Here is a 24,580-nt window from a genome sequence, read left to right as displayed (position 1 = left end):
AACCATAAAGAGACTTTTAAAGAAGAAACTCGAGAAAAACGGTTCTTTTCACTTGCTCCGTTACGAAATGTAACTTCCCAACTTTGGACTAGATGGCAGAATGCCTGGTGCAGAGTTGGCGCTGAATATATTTTTGTTGAATGACTAAATGAATGAATGAGGTCATCTAAGTATCTAGGAAAGTGTATGAATTATGACACTTTCAAGAAATCTGTTTTATGATTCTTTTCCATGTATGTGTAAAGTAATTTCGATTACGGCTGATAGTTTTTTCTAGCAATACTTTGGAATCCTGTTGTAATGATAGATCGTGATGATATTTAATGGACACATTGATCATCTTATACAAATTGGTGTTTTTAAAGTAGACGAAAATTTACTATTGTAGTTTAAATATCTCTCTCTGACTTGCTCGCTCTCGCATTATCTTTTTTTCCAATAAAAATATAAAGGTAAATGTCAGGCTTTCTCCATCTAAATAATTATGACTTCTGAATTAGTGAATTAAGTGAAGTTGTATTGTGTCTACCCTTAATACTTTACATTTAATTCTATTTCCATACTGAGATATGAAGAATTTTTGCCAATTTCTACTTGTAGTACCAGCCCCTGGTGTCTTCAGGAGAGAGACAACCTCTTCTTTTTCCAGTCTCTGCAGGTGACTCTTCCTGTGTCAATGCAGTTGAGCATCTGGCAGGCCACCTGTACAATGGCTGTGGCTACTGCTGTGGCAGTGAGCTGCTTTTGCAGCAGCCATGGCTGTGGCAGTGGCTGTGGTGGGCCACCCATGCAGAAGTGGTGTTTTCAGCATGCTCGCTTGCTTGTTTCTGGGCAGGGGGGTGCTGCCTCAGCTCCTGCCTAGGACCCCAAGCATGATCTCTTGCCTGCTTCTGGGCAGAGGGGGCTGTCCTCAGCTCCTGCCTAGGACTCTGGGAATGCTCTCTTGCCTGCTTCCACTAAAATAAAATTATATTGCATTTATTGTGTTGTGACCTTTTTTCACTCAATAACATGGGCATCTTTCAAATTATTTTTCAAACTAAGGAAAAGGCAATTTGATCCAGGAATATTAGCTAATACTTATTGAACATCTAACTTCCTTTTTTCTACATCCCCTAGGTGTATTAGCTTATTTAACCTTTGCAACAGCCCCATGAGATAGGAACCATTATCATCCCCATTCTGTAGCTGAAGAGAGACCAAGGCACAGAGTCATGCAGATAGAAAGTGAGAGCACCATGCCAGCAACAGAGGCACACTCTTAACGACTACACTGTAATGTCTCAGTACTCACACTTATTCTTTGTGTTCCAGTCTTTTTTCTCATATGGTTTTGGAGGCAGGGAAAGAAAGACAAGGCAAAAGCCAGGGAGATGAGAGTAAGAGAGAGAGATTGAAATGCATGTGAACAAAAAACAGTTGAACATTTGCAATTCCCTGGGGCTCAACTTTTAAAATTTCATTACCAAAATATATGTTACTCATTCCTCAGTTACTCATTTGATCCCCACAACTCTACACAATAGGTTTTATTATTATTCCACTTTACTGATGTAAAAATTGAGGCACAGATGGTTAGGCAACTTACCCAAGGTCCCATAACCAGTAAGCAGTGAGCTGGGATTTAAATGCACAGAGTCTGATTTTGAAGCTCATGCTTTTAATCACCATCTTTCACTGATTCTGAAGGACAAGCTATTTCCAAAGGAATAACAATCAGACTAACAGCAGAGCACAGTGGAATAATATCCTCAAAGTACTAAGGGAAAATTTTTTGGTCTAAAATTCTATACCCAGCTAAGATATGGCAGCAATAAAGACATTTTCAGATCAACAAGGACTGAAGGAATTTACCACTCACTGAACATCTAAATCATGGAAAAAGAAAATTGATCCCAAAAGAAATGGAATGCAAGAAATGATAATAAGTAAGGAAATTACCAAATGTACTTGTAATTCTAAAGAAGCATTGATAATAATTATAATGGCCAGAGATTATTCAAAAAAGCATAGAATTAAAATGTTTGAAACTAATAATGTGGAAGATGAGTGAGATAACTGGAATTAAAGTATTTGATACCCTTTGATTATGAAGAAAAATGCTGAGCTAATATTGATGAACTTGTAGACTTTGTTAAATGAAGTTACATATTAAAACTTACATAAAAATAAGAAATGTAACTTCTGAAATAGAAGAGTGATGGAATAAACAAATTAAATAAAATTTACTTATTCTAAAGAAAGGTAGGAATAAGGTGGAGAAAAGCCAAGAAAAGACATAGTAAATAGAAAAATAATAATGATATGCCAGACATTTGTCCAAATAAAACCTAAACGGAATAAAAATACATGGATTATATTAGAAAAATACTGATAAAAATAAAGGTGTTCTAATCAAATAAATGTCAGATAAAATGGACTTTAAAGTAAAACATACTATTCAGAGATAAGAAAAGTTATTACATAATATGTCAGAAAAATATAACAAAACTAAGCCAACATACATCAGCAACATAGCCTCAAAATATTAAGTTGAACCATAAGAAATTGCCAATATCTGACCACTTCTTGACCTACAAAAGCAGCAATTCATATAAAGTAAAAGTCAATAGAAGTCTGAAAAATTGAAATTCAAGTGTGACTTTAACATTTAATTGTTGCAAACTGATTTTGATCAAGTAATCAAAAAATTACTAATAATGTTAGAGAGTTAAACAGCATGATTAAGAAACTTGATCAAATTTACATATTTAGAACCCTATGTCAACTTTTAGATAATCTACATTCTTTTTAAATTTCCAGAGAATGTTTTCAAAAACTGAACACATACCAGATTATAAAGGACATTTCAATAAATATCAAACAATTGATAAAACATATGGACTATATTCTCTGATCACAGTACAATAAAATGAGAACTCAATGGAAAGAAGGAAGGAAGGAAGGAAGGAAGGAAGGAAGGAAGGAAGGAAGGAAGGAAGGAAGGAAGGAAGGAAGGAAGGAAGGAAGGAAGGAAGGAAGGAAGGAAAAGAAATAAAGCCATAAATATTCTTGTATGTTTTGAACTAAAAAATTGTTCTAAATTATTCAGGAGTCAAAAAGGAAATTATGATAGAAGTTAGAAATAATGCCGGGCTGGTTTATCATGACTGAATTTTCCCATTTAATTTGGTCAGTGTGACTTAACATCTGGCAATGCTGCTAAAGCTAATGTAATGAGCTTCAAGAACAACAAAAAATGCCAGGAAAGACTGTAAATTTTTAAAATTTAAATTGCTTATTTATTTCACCCATTTGCATCTAGATTTTATTCAGTCTTTTCTCCATTTTATTCCCCAGCAAATAAATGAAAAGCCATAGTCACTGATGCTGAGTACTTCCCATGTGGCCCCAAGACTTCCCATCACCATCCAAGACTCGTCTGAAAGAATCTGAGACTAGTGAGAGAACACTCATGGGAACTTTTGGATAGACAACCAAATGTCAACTCAAAACACCAGCTACTTTGACTTACCACAAGTAGGTTATCCAGTCCATGATACCACTTCTAGATTAACCCTGGTAGGTACTATTGTTGAAACAGGTATCCCTCCTTCTCATCGGATGTGGGCAGATCTGACCATGTCTCTTTCAGGTTATAAGTTAATGGAAACACATGAACTAGCAATAGTTTTAGAATAATATCTACCTGCAGGGGAATGTTTTGGCTTCACTGCTCATTCCTCAGTCATCCACATAAAACACTTTCTTAAAATGTCAGGTACATTAGAACACAAATAGGAACAACATGTAGAGGTAAGCAAAGCTAAAATCTGTTCTTTTAGACCCCAGGTAATGAAAGCCTAGTGATTGCACCTGCAGCATTCTCCCACTAACCTCATAATGTTAACATTCCAAAAGAGTCCAGAGCCCCAGAATCAGGGTCTAGGATACCAGGAAAAGAATAGAGAGGAATCCCCATGAATCCTGGGGTTTTGTATAAAGGCAAAGTCTAAAAAGGAGAAAATAAAAAGTGAAACCTGTCAACACTGTTGAGTCTTAGGACACCATCCTAAGAATGTCCCATTTCACTAATTGGAAGAGCATCCAAGTGAGCAAAAGCTTGATGCCATATGACAACATCAGGTAAGCAGCTCTTCTTTCTCCTGTCTTCCTTTATGTCACCAAAGACAAGCTCGGGATGTTGGCAGCACAGCCTTTTCTAGGCAGAAAGTTTGGCCAATCTGTCAGCAGTATGTTAACAACATGGGCAAAGAAAACATTTTTTTTAAATGGATGTCTTTGCTTTAGGGTGGAGGAGATATGGATATTTTTCTTTCTGTCTTAATTTATTTTAATGATGTTATATTAAAAATGACTTCATAAGTAAAAGTAACGATCACATTAGATAAAAGTCATTCACCACCCTTAATATGACTCAGTGACCCAAAGGCAAAGGTCCAGTGGAAAGGGTCATGTTGTGAGAGATTGGAGAGAGGGATGTCAAAATTTATGCAGAACACTCAGAGGTATAAAAAAAATAAATAAAGTTCATTATTGTTTCATTTCTCTTACTCTGGAACTCCCATTCCTCCTGATGGCAAAGAAAAATTAAAATGGCCAATGAAAGGTAACTTCTTCTATTCCAGTTTGAAGCATTTCACTTTGAGATTAATTCAGCTTCATTTGGGCAATTACCCAGTAAATGCAAAGGCTGTTTCTTCTCTCTCTCAAGGGGTCACTCAAGACGGTATTTGGGTGAACAGGGAAGCTGACATATCCTTTTGGCAGGGTTTTTGGAGTCCTTGGTGTCCTCGGCTACTGATGGGTCTTGTCCTTAAATGTCCTCGGCTGGTGTTTTCTTAGGTGTGGCTGATCTCACTCTTCCTTGCCAGCATTCTGCTGGCGTAGGCTGCTGAAGTCTAAGGTCCTTGTGGTCCCTCAAACCACCAGGCCCCCATGCTTTGTGACCTCTTGCTTCCTTGCCCTGACCACAAGCCTCTCAACAACCTGGTGTCCTCTAACTAGGGCAGACAGGAACTCCGGGCCATGAGGAACCCTCTACCCTGGCTGTTCCACCACTTCCATGCCATGGTAGATACAGTGGGCATACAAGGGACAAGCAAGATGTGTTGACTCTCCCTCCAACCATCGGTGGTTTCTGTGAGTGTTCTAGTGTCTCGTCACCCCCTGCCCCCATTTTCCTTAAGCATGGTGGAGTAGGGGAGGAGACAGTCACTTCTCGGTGACCAAGCTCTGGTACACATCTTAGCTGTGCCTCTCAGAGTAGACTTCCCTCCTCCATGGCAACACCTCCTATTTCCTCTCCCTATCTGGTGGAAGCTTCCCATAAGTCATTTCCTCTGTCTGCTCTACACTATGGCTTTAATCCTATGTTATCTAGCTTGGCCCTTTATACGTCAAAGAAGACCTCTAGGAATTTAGAAAACATGTTTCTCTCTCCATGAAGTCTGATTTCTAAGACTAATACCCTGCTGTGCATTCAAAATACTATCTTGAGATTAGAACCGTAAGACTGACTTATTTCTTTGCTTTCTACTTTAACAATCCTCATTTTCTCCAAGATGGTAGAAGCTACACCAGCCAATGCATTACTCAAAGTAGGATAAGTCAAAATCGTTTCGATAAAATGGATTATTTACAAAGGTATTGAAAAGGTACAGGCGTTCTGCAAGAAACAGCACAGTACCCCAGGGCTAGTAACAGTGTAATCGTTACCACCCCTTGGTCCAAGGCCTGATGATCTGAGGGAACCGTTAGCAAACCCAGAAGGAGAGAATGTGCAGAGGGAAGGAGTAACCTTCAGTCAGAGTCTTTGCAAGTTCAAGGTAACTTCTCAGGGAAGGAGAATAAATACTAACATCATTATCCTCCCTTCTTTTAATCTCTTGCTGGAGCATTCCACTGGACAAACATAACTGGATGCCAGAGGCAAGGGAGCCCACTGATGCAACCCAAACACGTCAGCTCCAGGGTGGGGAAGAGCAGAGGGTGGATGTGACAAACAGAAGATAGCTCATCAAATGCTTTTCCCTGAAGGGTGAGTGGAGAGTGGATCAAGTACAAGAAAGCAAGAAAAAGAAAAATCCATGGTATTTTTCAAAAATATTATGTACCTATAATATGTCTGGCTTGCCCACAGTTTAATTTCTATTGGTGTCCATCCAAGTACGTATTTCAGTAAGATGCCCACTAATTTGCAAAGCTGCCTGATGATAATTAGTAACAGCTAGCCTGGAGTTGTTTCTGTAAGCCTAGTACAGTGGAAAAACTCTTTTGCTGATGTTATTTAATCCTCAAAAGAAACTTCTGGGGTAAGCATTATTATTATTATCTCCATTTTACAAATGGGGTAACTGAAACTAAAAGAGTTAAAGTGTTTGTGCAAAGTCACATGGGCTGGTCAATAGTCAATGTTAAGATCTAAGACCAGGTTCTCAAAGACAGGAAGGGAGCTGGGAAGGGACAGTGGAGAACCAGAAGAGCACGTTCTTCTATCACAGGTGATGGTTACCATCTGGAATGGTGGGGGCTCTGTGTTGCCAGATTTAATTTTTCAAGAGAAGCTTGTTATCCATATTGCACAGAAAAGGTCTCCATTTTTTATTTTAATTGTTCAATTAAAATTTTTAATCCAATTGGAAAAATGAGTCAGTTAACACATCAAGAGCTTCCAGTTTGCAATTTTTGCTAGACCGTAACAGAGAAACCCCACCCCATCCCTGCGGCACCCCTCCGCCCGTAACTGTAGTGCTTGTCAACAGCCCATACTGAGTTATACACCAAGAATGTGTGTTTGCAGTCAAACTTACAAGCACTGTGCTTGCAAGTTCCATAACAATAATATGATAGACTGATGGTGGTTACAGCATGAATTAAGTATCATGCTAAGAACTTTTCGTATGTTACATCATTTCATTTTCACAACAACCCTCCAGTCTATGCATATGTATGTAATTATCCACATTCTATAGATGAAAATGCTGGGTTCAAAGACATTAAGGCACACGCCTAAAGTTACAAAATAGAAAATAGCAGAGCTAAGGACTGACCTCAGGTCTCTCTGACTCCAAAACTGAAGCTTTTTCTCTACCAACAGCAGAGGAACTTCCCCAGCAAAACTCTGAGATTCTAGACACACAAACTAGTAATCTACTGGGGCAATCTACTCTTCTAAGTCAGTTATCAGTGATAATTTCAAAATGATGTGTTTTGCTTTGTAGACAGCTCATCAACCATCCAAACAGCATGCTTCCTAAAAGCACCAAGACTCCTTTAGAACACCAAACAGAAAAAGAGATAAGCAAAGTAAAGAGTGGGGCAGCTTGTACTTGGAAGTGAGCAGGCCGGTGGAAAAACAAACAGAATCTGCTGAGAATTAATAGGAAGGCAGAGAGTCAGCTGAAGAAATGCTGACTTTTTTTTTCATACATGACTTACAGAGAAAATGTCATTTTAAAGTGTAGTTTTTAAAATCATGGGCTCCACTCCCTGGTTCTCAAAGGACAACATTAAATAAGTAGATCTTATCATCTCCTAAGCATGCCTTCCAAGCTCCAAGTACTTCCTTCTCCGCCTGGATCATAATTCTTGTCCTCATTTTGGATGTTTGGGCCCTCCCTCTCAGCACAAGCAATCCTGAGGTTCCCTGCACCCACATCTCACTAGCATGTTTATTTCCAATATAGGAATAAAGTCTGATCAGACAAGAATTTGCAAAGGAGAAAACCCATGCTTACGTATTTCCAGGTGCTGTGTCATTCACTAGATTTCTTGCCAACCCCTGAATCACCTCTAATTGCCCAAACATTAGTTGTCTCAAACTCTACAGCATGTTCCTCCAAATGTTTCTATCATTACTTCAAGAGTCATAACAATAATTTTTTAAGATATGCCCTTTCAAGAGACGTATTGCCAAAAGACTTCCTCGTTTCTATGTAGAGCTTAGTAACAGGACTCCTAAATTAATACATGCAAGTTGAACTTCCATTCCTCAACTTCCTACAAAACAGCCATTCCTTCTCTAGGATCTCCCCTTCTCAGTCAGTAGCACCATCATCCACCCACCCCGTTGCCCAGGTCAAGATGCTAACAGCCCCCTTGAGTCTTCCTCTTCCTTATCCCCTCTATCCAGTAAACCAGCAAGTTTTGTCAATTCTACCTCCAAAACCTCTCTCCACCACGTCCTCCTCTCCCCATCTCAGGGCTGCTATCCCAGTGCAAGCCACTGTGGTCACCTCTCACATGGCCTGAGGCACCTGCCTCCCACCTGGCCTCTCTGCTTCCCCCTTCCCCCTTCCAATCTGTTCTTCATTGATTAGCCAGCCTAATTTTCATAAAGTGCAAATCCAAACATGGCATTTTCCCTTGGCATTCCCTTGCTTTTAGAAGAAAATCTAAAAACCATGCACATTTCCAATAAGAACTTCCTGGTCTGGCTCAGGCTTCTCTCCAGCCACACCTTGTGCAGCTTTCTCACTCTCTGTCCACTCTGGCCACTGGCTTGTTTTCTCTTCCTCGAACATTCCAAGCCCTTGAAGGTCTCAAAGCCTTTGCAATTGGTGTTTCCTCTGCCTGGAATATTCATCCCCCAGTTTCTATTTTGTGGCTGGTTCTTATCCTTTAGGTCTCAGCTCCAAATTCTTTTGTCCAAAAGAGCTTTTTCTGACCACCTAATCTAAAGGTTGTCCTTGATAGCTACTCACTCTCTGTATCTCCCCTGTTTATTTCCTTCTGGCACCTTTTGCAAACTACAATTACTTTACTCACGGATTTACTTAATGTCTTGTTTCTGCTGTACCCCCCAAACCTAGCATAGATTCCAGGGCATAACAAGGAACACAAAATAAATGCTGAATGAAAAGAGCCCACAGACACCATGCTACCGCTCCAATAAAGCACACATCAGAGTCAAAATGAAGGAAAAAAATATCACTGCCTTGTGTGTGAAAGCAAGCAGCCAGATAAGCTTATAAAAACATGCTTTCGGTTATGATCACAGGAGATATTTTTTAACTGATTATGCCCAACTGGGGAGCAAGATGCAAAGATAATAAACACATTTAATTTGAAACAGATGGAAGTCTGGTCAGTTCCCCACTGGTTACTTGACTCAGGGCCCTTTAAAAATTATTTTCTTCTCTTCAACATTTTATGAGTATAATTTCAAGTGTCAGACTTTGTTCCCATGGAGGGCATCCCAGCTTCCCAGCAGTCACTGGATGGCCGTATTCATGTTGAGGAGGCACAGCTTAATTGAGTCCTGTGGGTTCATGCATTCGCATATCTGTCTGATATGTACATGGTAATGCTTAGCTACAACATTATAAACAAGATTCCCAAAGTGAGCGAAGCACTTTCAGATCCTTAAACAGGGCACTAGAGAAATGTGCAATAACATATTTATTGAGTGTAGATTTCCTTAATGTGCCGAAATATGCCCTAGGGATGTCAGTTCAAGTGTCACAACTTGCTAGAAAAGTTGGAGGAATCTGGTGAACAGACACAGAGCAGATGTTTTTCTAGGCTTAAGAATTCTGTTTTCCTAAAAAAGTACCCAGCTACTCACAACCGTGCAGCACATAAACTGCTTAGTCTGGGTTTTCTGAGAGGAGCAAGAGAACCATCAGAAGTGAACAGAGCCTTCAGAGACCACAACTTCAGAAACCAAGTTTCTGAGAAAAATATGCATCTTTTTTTATCTGAATAGCATGAAGAAAATTTCAGGTTTCTTTCCAATATCAGTGAGGAAAGTTCAATTACTGATGTTAACATAAGGTTCCAGGAGAGACTCTATTTTTTGTAAATTCTTAATTCTCTTGTAATTATCACCTTTAGGATGCTAGTTTTCACATTAAATTTCTTTGGCTTTCAGAGGAAAAAAAGGTCAAATAAACCTACCGGAGATGTTACCACTAGTGCTTCTGCAGGTGGGCTAGCCACAAAATGCCAAAGCAAAGTCTTATCCTGATTTATGAGCCCTAACTGGAACAGAACACTCTTGACCAGTCCCAGACACAATCTTCATAGGCAGAGAAGCACCCCCTTGACTTTCTGCTCCTGACGCTGGTCATCGCTGTGGATTTGGGGTTGATTAAAAATGCACCGACTCTCAACTCTCCCTTCCCCATAGTTAATATTTTGAATCCACTGCCCTTTGTTTCTCTTTATCTTCACCCAATACTTTGTCATCCATCTATGCATCCAAAAAAATGTGGATTAAGCATCTACCTCTTGCCAGATACAGTGCTAGATGCTAGGGATACATTGGTGAACAAGGTAGACAGAATCCATGACCTCTCGTGGAACATATAATCTAGTAGTGGAGACAGGCATGAAAACCGACTATTATAGCCCAACTCGTCATTACTAAAATGAAGATGCTCACAAGACGCTGGCGACAAGAGATAAGAACAGGTCTGTGTCTGGGGGTGGGAGCAGGGAGGTGCCATGGACAGCATCATAAAGGAAGTGACAAGCAGACTTTCCCAGGAGGATGGGCGTGCAGTGGAGGGAAGGAGGGAGAGTGTTGCATTCCAGGCAGAGGGAGAAACACCAGTCAAGTCACGGCATTTCCAGGGCGCTGGGATGGTTCAGCTGGTCAGAGAGCACTACGGGAAGGGATGGAAGGGAAGACGGAGAGGTGAGCAGGTTCAGATCAGGAAGGACCTGTGGGTCTTGCCAAGTGACATGACTTGGGTGTTCTAGAATCACTGAAGAACTATGTTTGACACTCATAAAAATACATAAACAAATAATTGACATCATGTGAAGTAGGAAAACAACAGCAAGCACAGTCGAACATGTGGTATGTTGACTCCACCGCACAAAAATGAAATATTCTGGTGTCACCATTGGAAGCATTAATACGGAACCCCTGTTCTCCAATTGTCTTACTGCTTAGGAAAATATTTCCATCCTTCTCTCATTGCCATTTTATGCAAGAATGAGCTGACAGCATCAATTTATTTTCCTTCCAGATTAAATTATTTTTCGTAAAATGGGGGGTTCCAGTTGAACCCCTTCTTCTCCCGAGCACATGCTGGGCCGCTCACTGGGGATTTGTTGGATCACTCAGAATGTCATATCTAATAGTCGATTCTTCTTTTATGTTTAGAGCTCCCCATGAAAGGAAGGAGAATAAGAAGAGGCAAGAGGACCTGCCTGAAGACCAGCACTTGCCTCGTGGTCAGAGGCTGCAGAAGGGAGAAAGGGCCCAGAGCACTGAGGACAAAACAAAGGAGACAGGAGAAGACAGGGCTGCTGAGGAAGGCCCTTCTCTCAGCAAAACAGAACCAAGGAAAGATGCAAAGGGTAAGGCCAGCACAAGGCTACAGATGTCACCTGGGTGCATTTGCAGGCATCTTCTGTGTTTCTGAAATGGGGCCCTAGAGCCTCCTAGGGCAAGGGCAGAGCTGATGTCATAGAATAAGACTAATAGTAAAATAATAATAATAATAATAATGTTGTACACAGTAGGTCTGCAGAGCTACTACTGCTGTGACTGAACTTCTGGCTCAAACAGCCTAATTTTCATATTTAGATATTATCCGATATTGGGCCAAAGAGGCCTGCTTCCAGTGAAACCAAAGCTATGCATGCCGATTAGCTCAATAGCCACATACTGTGCCCCGGGTCCCAGAGCATCAGCCTCATCTTCTCAGGGAGAGAATTTGATTATTTGAAGGACAAGTAGAGAATATCATCTCCAGGGGACAGCTTGGTTCTGGCTGTCAACTCTCTGCCCCACTCATTGCCTTTGCTGCTTCAGGGTTCAGATCTTCCGTGGTGGGTCCAGTCTCCAGGCCCAGCAAAGCACATACCTATTAAAGCCCCAAGCACATCCTCTTAAAGCAGGGGAGAGTCACTAGCCAGGGAGGTATCACTTCAAGTGTGAGCAACAAATCATATAGTGCCAGTGGTAGATGTTCTCAGAGCATGGGGCACAGCCATAGCGCTGACACACAGAGTGGCAGCTGAGTGGGCTGGAGGCATGTCACAACCTGTCCTTCCTCCTCCTCTTCTAAGGCCTTTCTCCTTTTCCCCTTCTCTTTGTCCCTTCTCCCCTGCCTAACCTATCTGTTGCCCAAGGAATTGCTTATCTTTGCCTGTGGCTCTCAAAACTCTGGTGCCCCAACACTGGGTTACACCCAGAGAAAAGCCTCTCTGGTCTGTGCCGTGAGAGCCTGGGAAGGCACCGGGGCAAGTCATCCTTGTGTACCCATCTGTTTCTCTAGTTGAAGAAATCCAACCTTTTGCAAATGGGTCTACATGATATTTCTGCTAAGTGTGACTCATCGATGGGATGAGGGGGAATCAAAGAGGTATTTTTAAGGTGAAAAGTTAACTTGAACGTCCCTTACTAACAGGAAGATGCATCCTTTCACGATCCTCACATAGTGCTGTTAGTTACACAGAGTGCTAAAGAGAGTGACAAATTGCAGTAGCCAGAGGAGACACATAAATTCTCCAGATTACCTCCAGGGACCTAGTCACAGAGTCAGAAAGGGTTTTCAGTTATGCAGACACTCTATACTTTTTGAAAATCGCAGTTTTCCTTTTTTTTAAAGAAGGCTTCCAGCTTTGAGTGAAAATCACAGTTTTGATCCCCTGAAAGTCTTGACTTTAGTCACCTTCAGACTCACGAAAGCTGTGAAGATGTGAACTGATAAGAGAGAGGTTAGAATACAGGTCTTCTGCAGAATCAGGTCTTACTCCCCAAGACTGAAACTAGCAATTAAGGAGAATTGCAGGGAAAGGAAAGAGAAGAGAAGAGATGTAGCCAAACTGGAAGGATCCCATAAATATGTACCATCGTTATGTACCAATATAAAAAATATTTTTTAAAAAAGTGGAAGGAGAGAGAGGGGGACCCTTTTACCCTTGGATAAAGGCCTTGGCCTTGAAGCAAAGCAAATGCAAACTGTTTGCTGCAGAGTTCAGAATGAGATGCAAACTTCAAAGGCCTGTGGGAGAACTGGCCTACGCCGGTCTCCCAGCTCAGACACTTTCTGAGGGTCTGTCCATGAGCACACAGCCTCCCAGACACCCCCACACAGCCATGTTGGTTCTCTCTCACTCCCCCAGCTTCCCTGGCTATATTTCTCCCCAGTTCTGCTTAGAGATCAAAGCCTCCTTTGCTTTTTTGCTTTCAGGCATCAACTATTTATAGAAGTCAATGAAGTGACAGGAACTTTAGAGAGAACTTAGGATGCAAAAATGCATTCATTCTTTCATCCAGCAAAAATCTTTCCAGCTCCCACTATGTGTAAGGCACTGTTCCAGGTGCTGAAAACATATCGGTGAATAGAACCAATAAAGATGACCAAAGACACTAACACAAGAGAGGGCATTAGGGGCCCCATTCCATTCTCCAGCTTATCTCCCACCTTATAGACCAATGTTGGGGGTAAATTTGAACAACACTCCCACCCACATAGAGTCCAGTCTGGGCCAAATAAATCATTTGAGGAGAAGGTCGGTGCTTGCTTACTGAGAAAGCAGAGCTTTAGAAACATGTATCCCAGGAGCCTGCAGTTCAAACTCTACAGACCACACCAATTGCAAGCCTGTCTGTTTCTTATTTTCCTCCCACTTGAAAGCAATTAGGCTTTTCTTCCATTTGGGGGTTTCTACTCACTTCTGACCCGGAAAGCTCAGGAAATTACAAAGCAAGTTTTCCAACAGATGCTTTTACCAGCGTCAGACAGTCTTACACAGCTGCCAATTTGCTCTTACTACATCTTGCAAGTCTGATGCATTACAAAGGAAAAGAGGCTGGAGCTGGATGGTCCTGCTTGCTTGTGGGACGCTCAACTGTGGCAGCAAGGTTGGCTTTCATTGTCTGATGAGGCACTTTTAACCCACAGAGGTTCTGCCAGGCAAGAGGTCCTGGCAGGAATTATCTACAGATGTAAGATATAAAGACTGGCAGTGGAGTGCTAGGGTGTGTATATGTGTGTGTGAGAGAGAGAAAGACAGATTCAGAAATGTTTAAAAAGAAATGGGCTTGCTTGAAGATGTGTGGTTTCCACAGCAATTTTTGGAATCTAAGTACAGAGAATAGCGGGGATGTCTGAATCTGAAGAATCCACAGCCACTCCCCAGACAGAAAGCCATGTGTTAGACGAAATCTCAACCACAGCCCTTGCATATAATCTGCCTCCGCTTGGGGATATCTGGGGAAATTTGGAAGACTGCAGATCAAACGGAGAGCTTGCTGCAATTTGTCCAGAGTCAGGAAAACACATCTTTCAGACCAATATTGGGTAACTACACATCCTGTCTAAACATGCTCACCAAGCCTAGATGGCTTCGTAGAGCATGGCTTGGTTTTTCTGAAAGAAATGGATGGTTGAAAAATAAAGATAGAGCAAGGGCTCAGAGAGAACGAAGGATCTGCCACTTACATGCTGTGCGGCTTTGTGCAGCTCATCCCCAATCTTGGTGCCTTAGTTTTTCCCTGAATAAAATAGAGCTTATCATACTCAGAGTCTCAAAGCATCACAAAGTTGGGAGAGATCTTAAAGGCTGTAGTCTGACCACTAAGAGCCCAATGCATAGCAGGTGCAAACTAACTATTTAACTCATCAATTAATTCATTGAAAAGAAGAAACCAACAAGTGAATGCCTGTTGGGATCCTTGAACAACATCTCAGCAAGTGGTAGTTCAATATATGTTAAATACCACCAGCCACGGGACCGTCTACTGAGATGGGCAACTCTGTCTTGGGCAGCTATGGCTCTTAGGGTTGCATGCAAACCTGAACTGTTGTATGCAAATCCCAATCCAAACCCAAGTCCAAATCTGCCTCCCAGAAGCTTCCATCAGTGGTTCCAATTACACCCACTGAGGCTGAGCCAAGTGAGTTTGCTCCTCATTCTGCATGCAACCCTTCAGACATTTGAAAGTAACTGCTGTGTGCCCTACTGGGTTCGTTCTTCAGGCAAATTATTCCCAGCTCCTGCAGTCATGGTCCTAAATACAAACAGAGTTTTGGCTTTCTGTACTATCCTCTCAATGAACCCCAGTTTGTCCAGGTGCTTCCTGGAGTCAAGCCCTTGAGCTGAATTCAGGGATTTGGCTCTGTTTGGACCAGGAAAAGAAAAATGCATCCATCACCTTCTTGTTCCAGATTTGTGTCTTGAAGATTAAATGAGATGCTGGATGTAACAGTAAGTACCCAGCAAGCAACTACTCCTATAATTATTTTAGCACTTTTGAACATCTACCTCATAGGTGGTCCCACATCTAAGAGCTGGGGATTCAGAAAATAACAAAAACCTTGCTCTAAAAGAAATTGTGACATTTTTCTAGCACTGATAGTTTCCCTTCAATTCAAAAGTTGGCAAAAAGCAATGAAGCTTTAACCCAACTAAATGATTTTTTAGTATAAAGACTCAGGGTTTTCTTGTCTTGTTGGAGCCACAGTCAAAAATAAAAAGTGCTGACTTTAATCAAATAATGTAATCCACGGGATTATGATTTCTGCCCTCAAAAGTCCCCTAGTTTGACTGCTAAATTGCAGTCAGAAGAGCAGCTATTTGGTGCTGTCGCTCCAGCACAGGTAAACTCAACCTCTAACCCTGCGGTGGCTTAGCCTCAGCTGCCCACCTTTGAATCACCTGCAAGGCTTGTCCAGAGTCCCACGTGCCAAAACTCAAATGCAATTAGTGTGGGGTGCACCCGTGCATTGGGATTTTTAAAATCCCCTCAGGAAGCTCCAACATACCGCCAGGGTTGAGAATTGCTGCTCTAGCTAAAGCTTGATACAAGTTTCCCAGTGGTCTAAAAACTAAATTCCCTTTAATAAGAAACTACTGAAGACATGATAAGCCAAAGAGACATGAGCAGTGACAATGCATTTTTCCAAATACTTTCAGCAAAGAGATTGAAATTGAACACATTTCACACCTTTTCAAGCCACTATCCTGGGTCCAGACTGCTGCTACGTTTTTGCAGAGACAGCCGGTCTCTGCTTGGGGAATAACTGGGATAGTATTGAGGAAAGACTAAATTTCTCCCATATCCAAGAAAGCTTCTGGTGCTCAGCATGTTTCCTGCTTGCTCATTCAATGTGCACCCTGTCAATTACATGTATTAAGCACTTGCTATATGTCATGCTTCATGCTGGGTGCTGGGGCTTCAAAGGTCAGTAGAATTCAAACTTTAAAGAGCTCAGAGTCTAATACCAACAAAGATGCCCTTTCTGTACCAGAGGAGAAGTGCTTTCAGCATCAAGGGCATGGAATTAATTTGGATGTTATCAACAATCTTTTTAAAATTTTTCTCAATTTTCTGCGAATATGTGTATCTCTCTCCAGGGCTAAATCACTGTCAGAGAGCAGCCTCTTTCCAAGTTCCCCTAGTTCTTCCCCTGCTACCCCATCCACCAAGTGTTAATGAGGATGGGATCTTAAAAATTGACAAACCCCCTGCTTATCTTACAAGGAAAAAGAGTAACACAGAGCCTCAACCTCCTCTTCTCCCACCTCGTCTAACTCCCAGTACCCTCTCCCATGGCCCAGGAATGCATCCTGAGCTGGGTTGGGGCTGACTTCTACATGCTGAACATTCCCTGCTTCCAGCAGGACTCATTGCAAATGCAGCACGAAGCACACACTTATTGACCGGGCAGGCCTTGGCAAAGCCCAGGGAAGCTGGATTCCTCTTTTAAAATAACACTGAGCCAGTGGCAGCCATTGAGACAGGGAGCAATGTGTATTCTCCTGTCTTAAAATTAAGACTATATTTGGTTTGCCTGGTTCAAAGGGGAACTCTTCACCCATAATATCACGTTTCTACAAAGACCAGAGTTGCAACCCAAAAGGCTGTTCGCCTGCAAAGAAACCAGAACTCCTGTTCAGACAAAATACTCTTCAAAACCCTCATTTCTGTGCATTTGTTGCACATTCATTGAGAGTCTGCTATACACAAGACACAGTGCTAAGCTGTGCAAACCAGCACAACTCCCCACCAATGAAATTTTTTAGAATATCATAATCCCACTATGGCCTCAAAGTTAAGAGTGTTGGCAGACCCCAGAAAGAATCACTCTGTTATATATATATATATATTTTTTTTATGCCTACTCCGGCATCCTGGGAAAACTGCTATGTTAAGCTGATTTCATTCTCTATTTTTAAATACTGTTGGGAGAGCGTGCTTCAACCTGGGGCTGCTGGAGGCATTCAGGAACCACATCAGCAAACACTGCCCCTGGAACTCCAGAACATTAACTCCTTTCATCTAGAGAGAAGAAAACAAGCCACACCTAAGGTCATGGCTGCCCCAGGAGAGGAAGACTTAAAAGAAAACCTAGAGATGAAGACTTGCCATTACTTGCCCTTTGGTGCACATGTGTGGGAGAATAGATAACTCTCTCAACAACAGTATGAAGTTAGATTATGCTGAGGAGCATTGCATTGCACCTCTTAAAGTTGGCCAACATGAAATGAACGATTATGGAAAAAGATGATGAAGTCCTTTACTCTAGGAGTTAACATACTTTTTTTTTAATAAAAAGGAGGCTAAGTTGGTTTAAATGTGGTCACATGTAAAGTCTAGAATATAGACTGGAGGACTTCTGTGGAGCCCCAAATGTTGTCATTCTATTAGGCAGCCAGGCCTGGGCTTGGTTCTTTGAAGACTTGGTCATGGACCGGGTATCTAGCTGAACAAAGATTTTGAAATAGGTGAGAAAACTTCAAAATGCTTTCCATTCTGGAAACCAGCCCTTGTTTCCTTGCAACAGGGGGTGTATTGAGGTATCCACTAGGACAAGGGTCAGCCCTCTATGGCCCACTGGCTAAATTTGTCCCACCACTTGTTTTTGTGTGGCTTGTATACTAAGAATAATTTTCTACTTTTTTTATTGAAACATAATTGATTATACATGTTTGTGGGGTACAGAGCTGACTATCAGTATTTGTGCACAATATGTGATGATCAAATCAGGATAGCTGGCTTATTCATCATGACAAAATGTATTCATTCTTTGTGTCCATTAACCAATTCATTTTCCATTTACTAATAGCTGAAAAATAAAAGAATATTTTGTGAGACATGAAAATTGTATGAAAGTCAAACTGTGGTGTCCATCAATAAGTTTTATTGAAACACATTTGTGCCTACTCTTTACCTATTGTCTATGGCTACTTTAGTTCTACAACAGCTGTGTCGTATAATTGCAACAGAGATCACATAACCCACAAAAACTAAAATTCATACTATCTCACCCCTTAAGAGAAAGTAGTCAATTTCTCCACTAAGGTAAAAAAAAAAAATCCTGTAAATACACAGAAAAATAAGAGGGTCACATAACTGATTCTCTAATGAACCTAATTAAATGACTATGTTGACGCCCCTAATGATCTCCACTAAAGACCCCCCACAGTGCAAATCAACTCAACTCACGTGGCTTTAGCAAAACAACCTACCAATAATGCACTCAGCAAAGAGAATTGCCCATCATGCTTAGTGCATTCTCAGAGCTTCCAGAAAAGCATATCAGAATATCACATAGATTTGATTTATTTCCTAACCAGAGCCTTCACTCTTGACTCCGGGTTAAGGGTCTGCTTCCTTCTCTATTGCACAGCCTCTTCCCTGCTATGCTATAAGGACAAAGAAATCAACCCTGGCCTAGCTGGGGAAGAAGCAAGCGCCATATATGGGATGCTAGAGTGTAGCATTTCTCTTCCTGCTTCCTTGGAACAGATTGGAAGCTGCCAATGCCCCTGGGACCTGATTATCCACCATTAATCTCCTCGAGTCTAAGCAGCACCAGAGCTGCGGGACGAAACTGGAAATTGTCTCCTCCAGTAGCAAAGAGCTTCCGAATACATGATGTAAGTCTTTCAAGGATCCCTTTTTTTTCCCTTACCCTTTGCAGACTGAGAAGCAAGGATACTCCCCACTACAGGGGTGAGCTGAGCAAATGAGCTGCTATGGCCAGTGGAGACCAAAAGAGCAGGAGTAAGTGGCTTCTCTTCCCCATTGTCCCCACTCCTATTCCCACCACCTCCCTACCACCATGTAAGACCAGGGAGAGAAATGGAACCCTGAAAGTAAATCATAATGAAGGTACACCTCATCAGGGACCCTTACAAAGAAAAAAGACAAAATCCTCAAAACTGGAGAGTTTTCTGATGCTCCGAATGGTCTTTTCCACCCTGCAACACCCATGTTCCTCCTCCATGCCCTGAATTTCTGCTCCACATCCACTACGTATGATGTTATGAGTCTTCGTTCCCTGATCCTTTATCCCGTAGGTAACAGGTTCATTTTGCTTTGTGTAAAAGAGGTATCTTTGAAAAGTTTGGCATTAATCTAACTTTCTCCCGATTTGTCTTAAAATCCAGAAATGTCCTCCTTCAAAACTTAATTGCTCGCTTATGTGACTCATTTCTGTTGAGCACCTACGACATGGCCTGTAATCCATGTAGATGGATGATCCGTGTAGATAAATAAAACACAAGTCTTGTTCTCAAGGACCATAGGGTCTAACTGGCGCATGATCAAGTAGAGAGACACTAGCAGTAAGTCAAGTAGGTGACACAGATCCTTGGGGTAAATGGTGTGGAAGCCCAGAAGAGGAGGAGGAGCCAATTGGGGGCCAGAAAGGTCTCCGGTGGAGGTGACGCTTCATTGGAAGCCAACATCAGGGTTCCGAAAGGGAGGCAGGGGAAGGCAGGAGAGCAGGGGAGAGGAGAGGTGATTTAGGCAAAAAAGGAGATGCATGCAAACTTTGGCTCCTAGAGCAGACACGTGGTGATGATGATGATGGTGGTGATGACTCCTGAAGAAAGGCAACATGACAAACCAGGGGAAAGAGCGGAGCTAGAGGAGGCCAGGGATGGAGGCCTCTCCCATTTTCACTGCAGATACAGCTCTGCACTAGGTCAGCTCTGGCTCAATCCAGAGAGCTCAGGGTGGTCTTGCCCCCTCTGAGAGCCACTGGCATCAAGTTGCTGCTCTTCAAGGTAGACTCTGGAAACCACCTTCCTTGGAACAGACACCACCCTGAAGCTACATATATGAGTTTAAACTTGGTGCAAGAGAAGGTCATAAAGAGACCTCAGGAAAGTCCTTGCTTTCACCTTGCTGGGTTTCAGTTTCTCCATTTAGAAAGGATCCACTTGTTTGATCTCTAAGATCCCCAGTGGCCTCTGATTTTCGTCGGCTCTTCCATTTCTCGTGTTTCTCCAGAGCTGCTATCTCAGTTGCTTGTCTGGCATCTTTACGGTCAATGCTGGAAAAAATAAAACAATACACATCTTTGTTTCCTGCTGTGTGGGAGGCAGGAAATGGCCTAACTCCCTAATTGCGATGAGGTTCCTGCGGTGTGTCCAGCCGCCCACTCCTCAGCATGTCCCCATCCTCCCAGGTGTCTCAGCCAGAAAGGAGGGCACGCTCGGCCACCAGCAGCCAGAATCTACCCACCACCAACAACAGCTGCCAACCATATCCCTGCCTCTGTGGGGTGTAGGAAAAAATCAAGATGTGGATAGAGATCGCATTTGCAGAGCCTCCTCCACAAGCAAGGGGGGACCGAGTGTGCCTGGGAAGGGTCCCCTAGTCAGGAATCTAGGCTGGGCATCACTCTCTCACTGGCTGAACATGGGAAGAGCAAGAGGAGGTACCAGCTCTAGTGGAGAAACTGAAGCACAGGCAGAATTTAGGACTCTGTTGTCAGTGCAAAGGGGTTAGAAAGAGAATAAATTAGGTGAGGGCCAGATAGTCAGAAACTAGGGAAACCAGTGGGGACCAAGAGTCAAAGTGATTGAAAGATAGGGCCTGGTGCTGCCGGAGCTGTGGGTACCCAGCAGGAGCTGCCATTAATAACTCATAGACCTGTGCCTGGTGGGGGGAAGCATTATTAAGGGAGACTCCCTGGTTTGGGGGATCTACTGGACACTTTATGTTGGTGTCTCTCCTAGTGGAATGTACTTTGCTTCTCAGTTTCTAATAGAGACAAGATGAGACTCACGAGATAGGACCCTTCATCACGCATCAGATCCTTCCTCCTGCCTTGAGGAGGAAGGCTTCTGCCCATGGCATTCTTGGCATGCCATTTTTATATTAATCATTCCATCTCAAGGTTGGACCTTAATCAATAACCCACTATGGAGGTGGGCGATGAGTCAAGGTCCCATAGTAAGTGGCGGCATTGCAACTAGAACCCAAGTGCCCTAGTTTTCAATCTACTCTGCCTGACTCCCAGCAGCAACACAGGGCATGGCCCTTTTGTCTGCCTCCCCAGGCTACAGAAATTAAGAAAGGTAAGTGGAAGTCCAACTAATTCATGAGAGGCATGAACAAGAGCTGCCTGCTTTAGAAATCACACCTTGTCTTGGAGCAACCCATGGTCCTTGGTAACCACCTGCTATCTGGCTGCTCTGCAGGCACATATGGCCGGTCTGCCCCAGCAGGGCCCTTTCCGGAACTTCATGGACATGAAGGTGGAGAAGAGACTGGCCGGCTGGAAGGAGCGCCGCAGCCGTTTTGGAGATGTTAGCATGCACAAGTGCTATCGGTTTGGGCAGGTCTTCTCCCCTTTCCAGCCCTCGCCACCATGGTGAGCTTTTCTTTTGCAATGGGTTTTAACATTCTTTTGGTGAGACCAATGACAAATGCCAATTCTTTCTCCATTTGAGGAGTGTATTAGTCAGTTCTGGCTACAATAATGCTGCGTAACAAACAATCCTAAAACTCAGTAGCTTACAGTCACAAACATCTATACTTCCCACTCATAGTCTGCAGAGAAATACACTCCTTCCACTTTTGTGCACTGCAAGCTCACAGGGCAGGAAGGAGTAAGAATTGAAAACAATCTCATCTGCCACAAAAGACTAACTCTAGTCTACCTAAAGGTCAGTGACCTGGGGTTTGGGGGGAGATCTGAAGGCAGATGGTTGCAGCTGTCATGATCAGAGACAAGGTCATCTCAAGGGAAGGAAAAGGTCTGGAAAAGGGGGAGGGTTTTGTGGTGTAAAGGAAGATGGCTCTGGTACCCATCCCTCTACTTCACTTGCTACCTTCTTGACCCAAGTCAATTCAGATGGGACTATTCCAAACCTCATTTCCTTGAAACTATTACTGTTATGTCTTTGTGATACTTTCTAGATATACATTCTGGTGGTTCTAAAATTTGAGCATGCATATGAATCACGTGGGAAGCTTGATTAAGATGTAGATTCCCAGGCTTGTAGTGATTCCAATTTAGAGGGTCTTGAGGTAGGGCCTTGAATTTCCTTTGTTAATGATTCTGTTCACCACCTTTATGCATTACTACTCAGTGAGCACTTCCCAACTTTGTTCATTTCCTGGCACACACATAAAGTGGTGCATTGGAGGACACGCTAGGATGAATTTAGGAGGTTGCTCATGGGGCTAGTCAACCAGTGTCCCCAAGGCCAGTATGTCAGTCCACCTGTAACCCATTCACAGCTCAACAGTGTGCCCTGTAACCTAGGTCAGGAGCTTTGGCTCATCAGTACTTATCTTTTTCTGAACATCAGAATCACCTGAGTAATTAGCCATGCTAATTTCCAGGTCTCACCTGAGAGTAATTAAATCAGAAGCTCTGGGGCTGGGTCTCAGACATCAAATAAGCATGTTTTAAAACTCCACTGATAGGGTAACCAACTCATCCCGGTTTTCCCAGGACTTGCTTTCACACTTTTCCTGGGACTTTCCAATTTGGGGCACTAAAGAGTCCTAGACAACCCCTAAGTCCTAGTTTTAAAACTGAAATTCCCAGGTCTTTTGAACCTGGGCAAGCCAGATGATTGGTCATTCTATCCACAGGTAATTCCAATGTATAGCCAAGTTTAAGAACTACTGCTCTCTGAACTTTCTAGAAACTAGCCCCAATTCCTCATGTCACAGGTTGTTGCTGCCCACCTATCCAGTCACTGGCCAGCATTCCTTAAGCATGTGCATGTGCACAGCCCAGAGCTGAGAATCTGTGGAGATGCCAGGATTGGAAATCCCAGCCCTACCCTGAAGGAGCTTCTAATATGCCAGGGAAACTGAACCACTTGCCAAAATCACGCTGCAAACACAAATATGATGAAACGATAAAGAGAAGAACAGCTCCATGAATTGCAGACCCAGAAGGAGATGAGGTTTATCCAAATTTGAGCTGCTTCCTGCTAAATCCAACCCCCCAAGGTCTTGCTGAAGAACAAAGTCTCCAAATAGGGGCATCTTATCCACCCACAGTGACACTTGGGGTGAGCAGATCTCCCATGTATTGGGATTAAAAGGACCCATGTATTGAGCTCTTACTACATGTCAGGTATAGTGCCACAGACTGTACAAATACTTAATCCTCATGACCTCCACTGTGTCAGCATCATACTCATTTTATAGATGAGGAAACAAAATCTCAGACACATTACGTAACTTGCCCAAGATTATTATTACTCAGTGGCAGAGCCAAGATGTGAGCCTGGTGGTCTGGAGCTGGTGCTTGCAGCCCCCACACTCTGTTTCATTGCCCTATTCTCTGCCTCGTAGGAGATGCAAAGACTGATGTTTCCCCGAGACCTGCCCATGAGTACCCACATACAGAGAATGGGTACTTTGTGCCCCACCGATGTGAATCTCCAGGATTTATCCTTGTTTTCCACAGAGTTGGGCTTGGGAAAGGATGACCGCAACCATGAGAAAGAGAAACCAGTGAGCCACGTTAAAACACCTTTATTCCCCCCAATAGTTAAAGCAACAAAATCTAATGACATAAAATAAAAATTGCAAAACTGCATTCTGATCCTTGGCTACAAGACTTTGCACTAAAGCAATTAGATCTCAGGGACCCAAGAATGCTGAGACATTCTCAAACCTGACAATTTTTAGATAACTTGAGGAACACCAACATCATGCCTTTACGTGAATACTTTGGGGAAGGAGAAACAACTGGGAACATCAATACTCAACCAGAACTGAATTCTCGATAGGAACACTTTTTTGGAAGTCTAAAGATGAGTGAAAGAAGAGTTACAGTTCAATGAATCAAGGAACACACTCTTTCCATCCTTCTGCTCTACCAACCCCAGAGTGTTGTTTGGTAATCTGAGGTTTAACTCCTCATGGTTACAAGATGGCTGCCACTGCACCAAACACCACATTCTCACAGAGCACATCAAACACTGGAAGGATAATGGTTCTCCTCATTTTACACACACACACACACACACACACACACACACACACACACACACACACACACACACACACACACACACACACACACGGAGAACCTCTTCCAGAAGCCACTAATAAGATTTCCCAACAATTCTCCTTGGCCAGTATGGGGTGGCTTGCCCATGTGCTGTTAACTATGAAGGAAGCTCAGCAAGCAAGTATTGGACATACACCAGGAGGCAAATTCTACCAACAGGAAAAGAAAGTAGGAAAATGGCCGATGGGGAAGCAATTACTGTCTGCCACAATGGGACACTCAGCATTTTGCAGTTTAGACCATTACAATGAGAAATTTCTATTTTGCTGAGTAAACATCTGCCTTCTTATCATTTCTAAGTATCAATCCTAAGCCTGCTCCTCTTAGAAGAC

General features: G+C 42.6%; 1 protein-coding gene across 1 annotated transcript; it reads left to right on the top strand.

Annotated features, from left to right (window-relative positions):
• Window positions 1–4,057: 4,057 nt before the first annotated feature.
• Window positions 4,058–23,755, top strand: LOC134364443 (uncharacterized). The gene is made up of 6 exons (XM_063080363.1): window positions 4,058–4,125; window positions 11,117–11,313; window positions 11,771–11,787; window positions 21,406–21,578; window positions 22,451–22,466; window positions 23,525–23,755. Exons 1-6 carry the CDS (start codon window positions 4,058–4,060, stop codon window positions 23,753–23,755), a joined length of 702 nt encoding a protein of 233 aa, XP_062936433.1.
• The last annotated feature ends 825 nt before the right edge of the window (window positions 23,756–24,580 follow it).

This window comes from Cynocephalus volans, chromosome 16, assembly GCF_027409185.1.
Source record: "Cynocephalus volans isolate mCynVol1 chromosome 16, mCynVol1.pri, whole genome shotgun sequence".
NCBI lineage: Eukaryota > Metazoa > Chordata > Mammalia > Dermoptera > Cynocephalidae > Cynocephalus > Cynocephalus volans.
The sequence above is the reverse complement of the archived record's forward strand: the minus strand, read 5'-3'. Positions and strand labels throughout refer to the sequence as shown.

Excerpts from the sequence above, each read along its gene's own strand:
- LOC134364443 (XM_063080363.1), top strand. The coding sequence starts at position 4,058 with ATGTCCCATTTCACTAATTGGAAGAGCATCCAAGTGAGCAAAAGCTTG. Across the intron at positions 4,126-11,116 it reads ATGCCATATGACAACATCAG|AGCTCCCCATGAAAGGAAGG; the intron begins GTAAGCAGCTCT and ends TTTTATGTTTAG.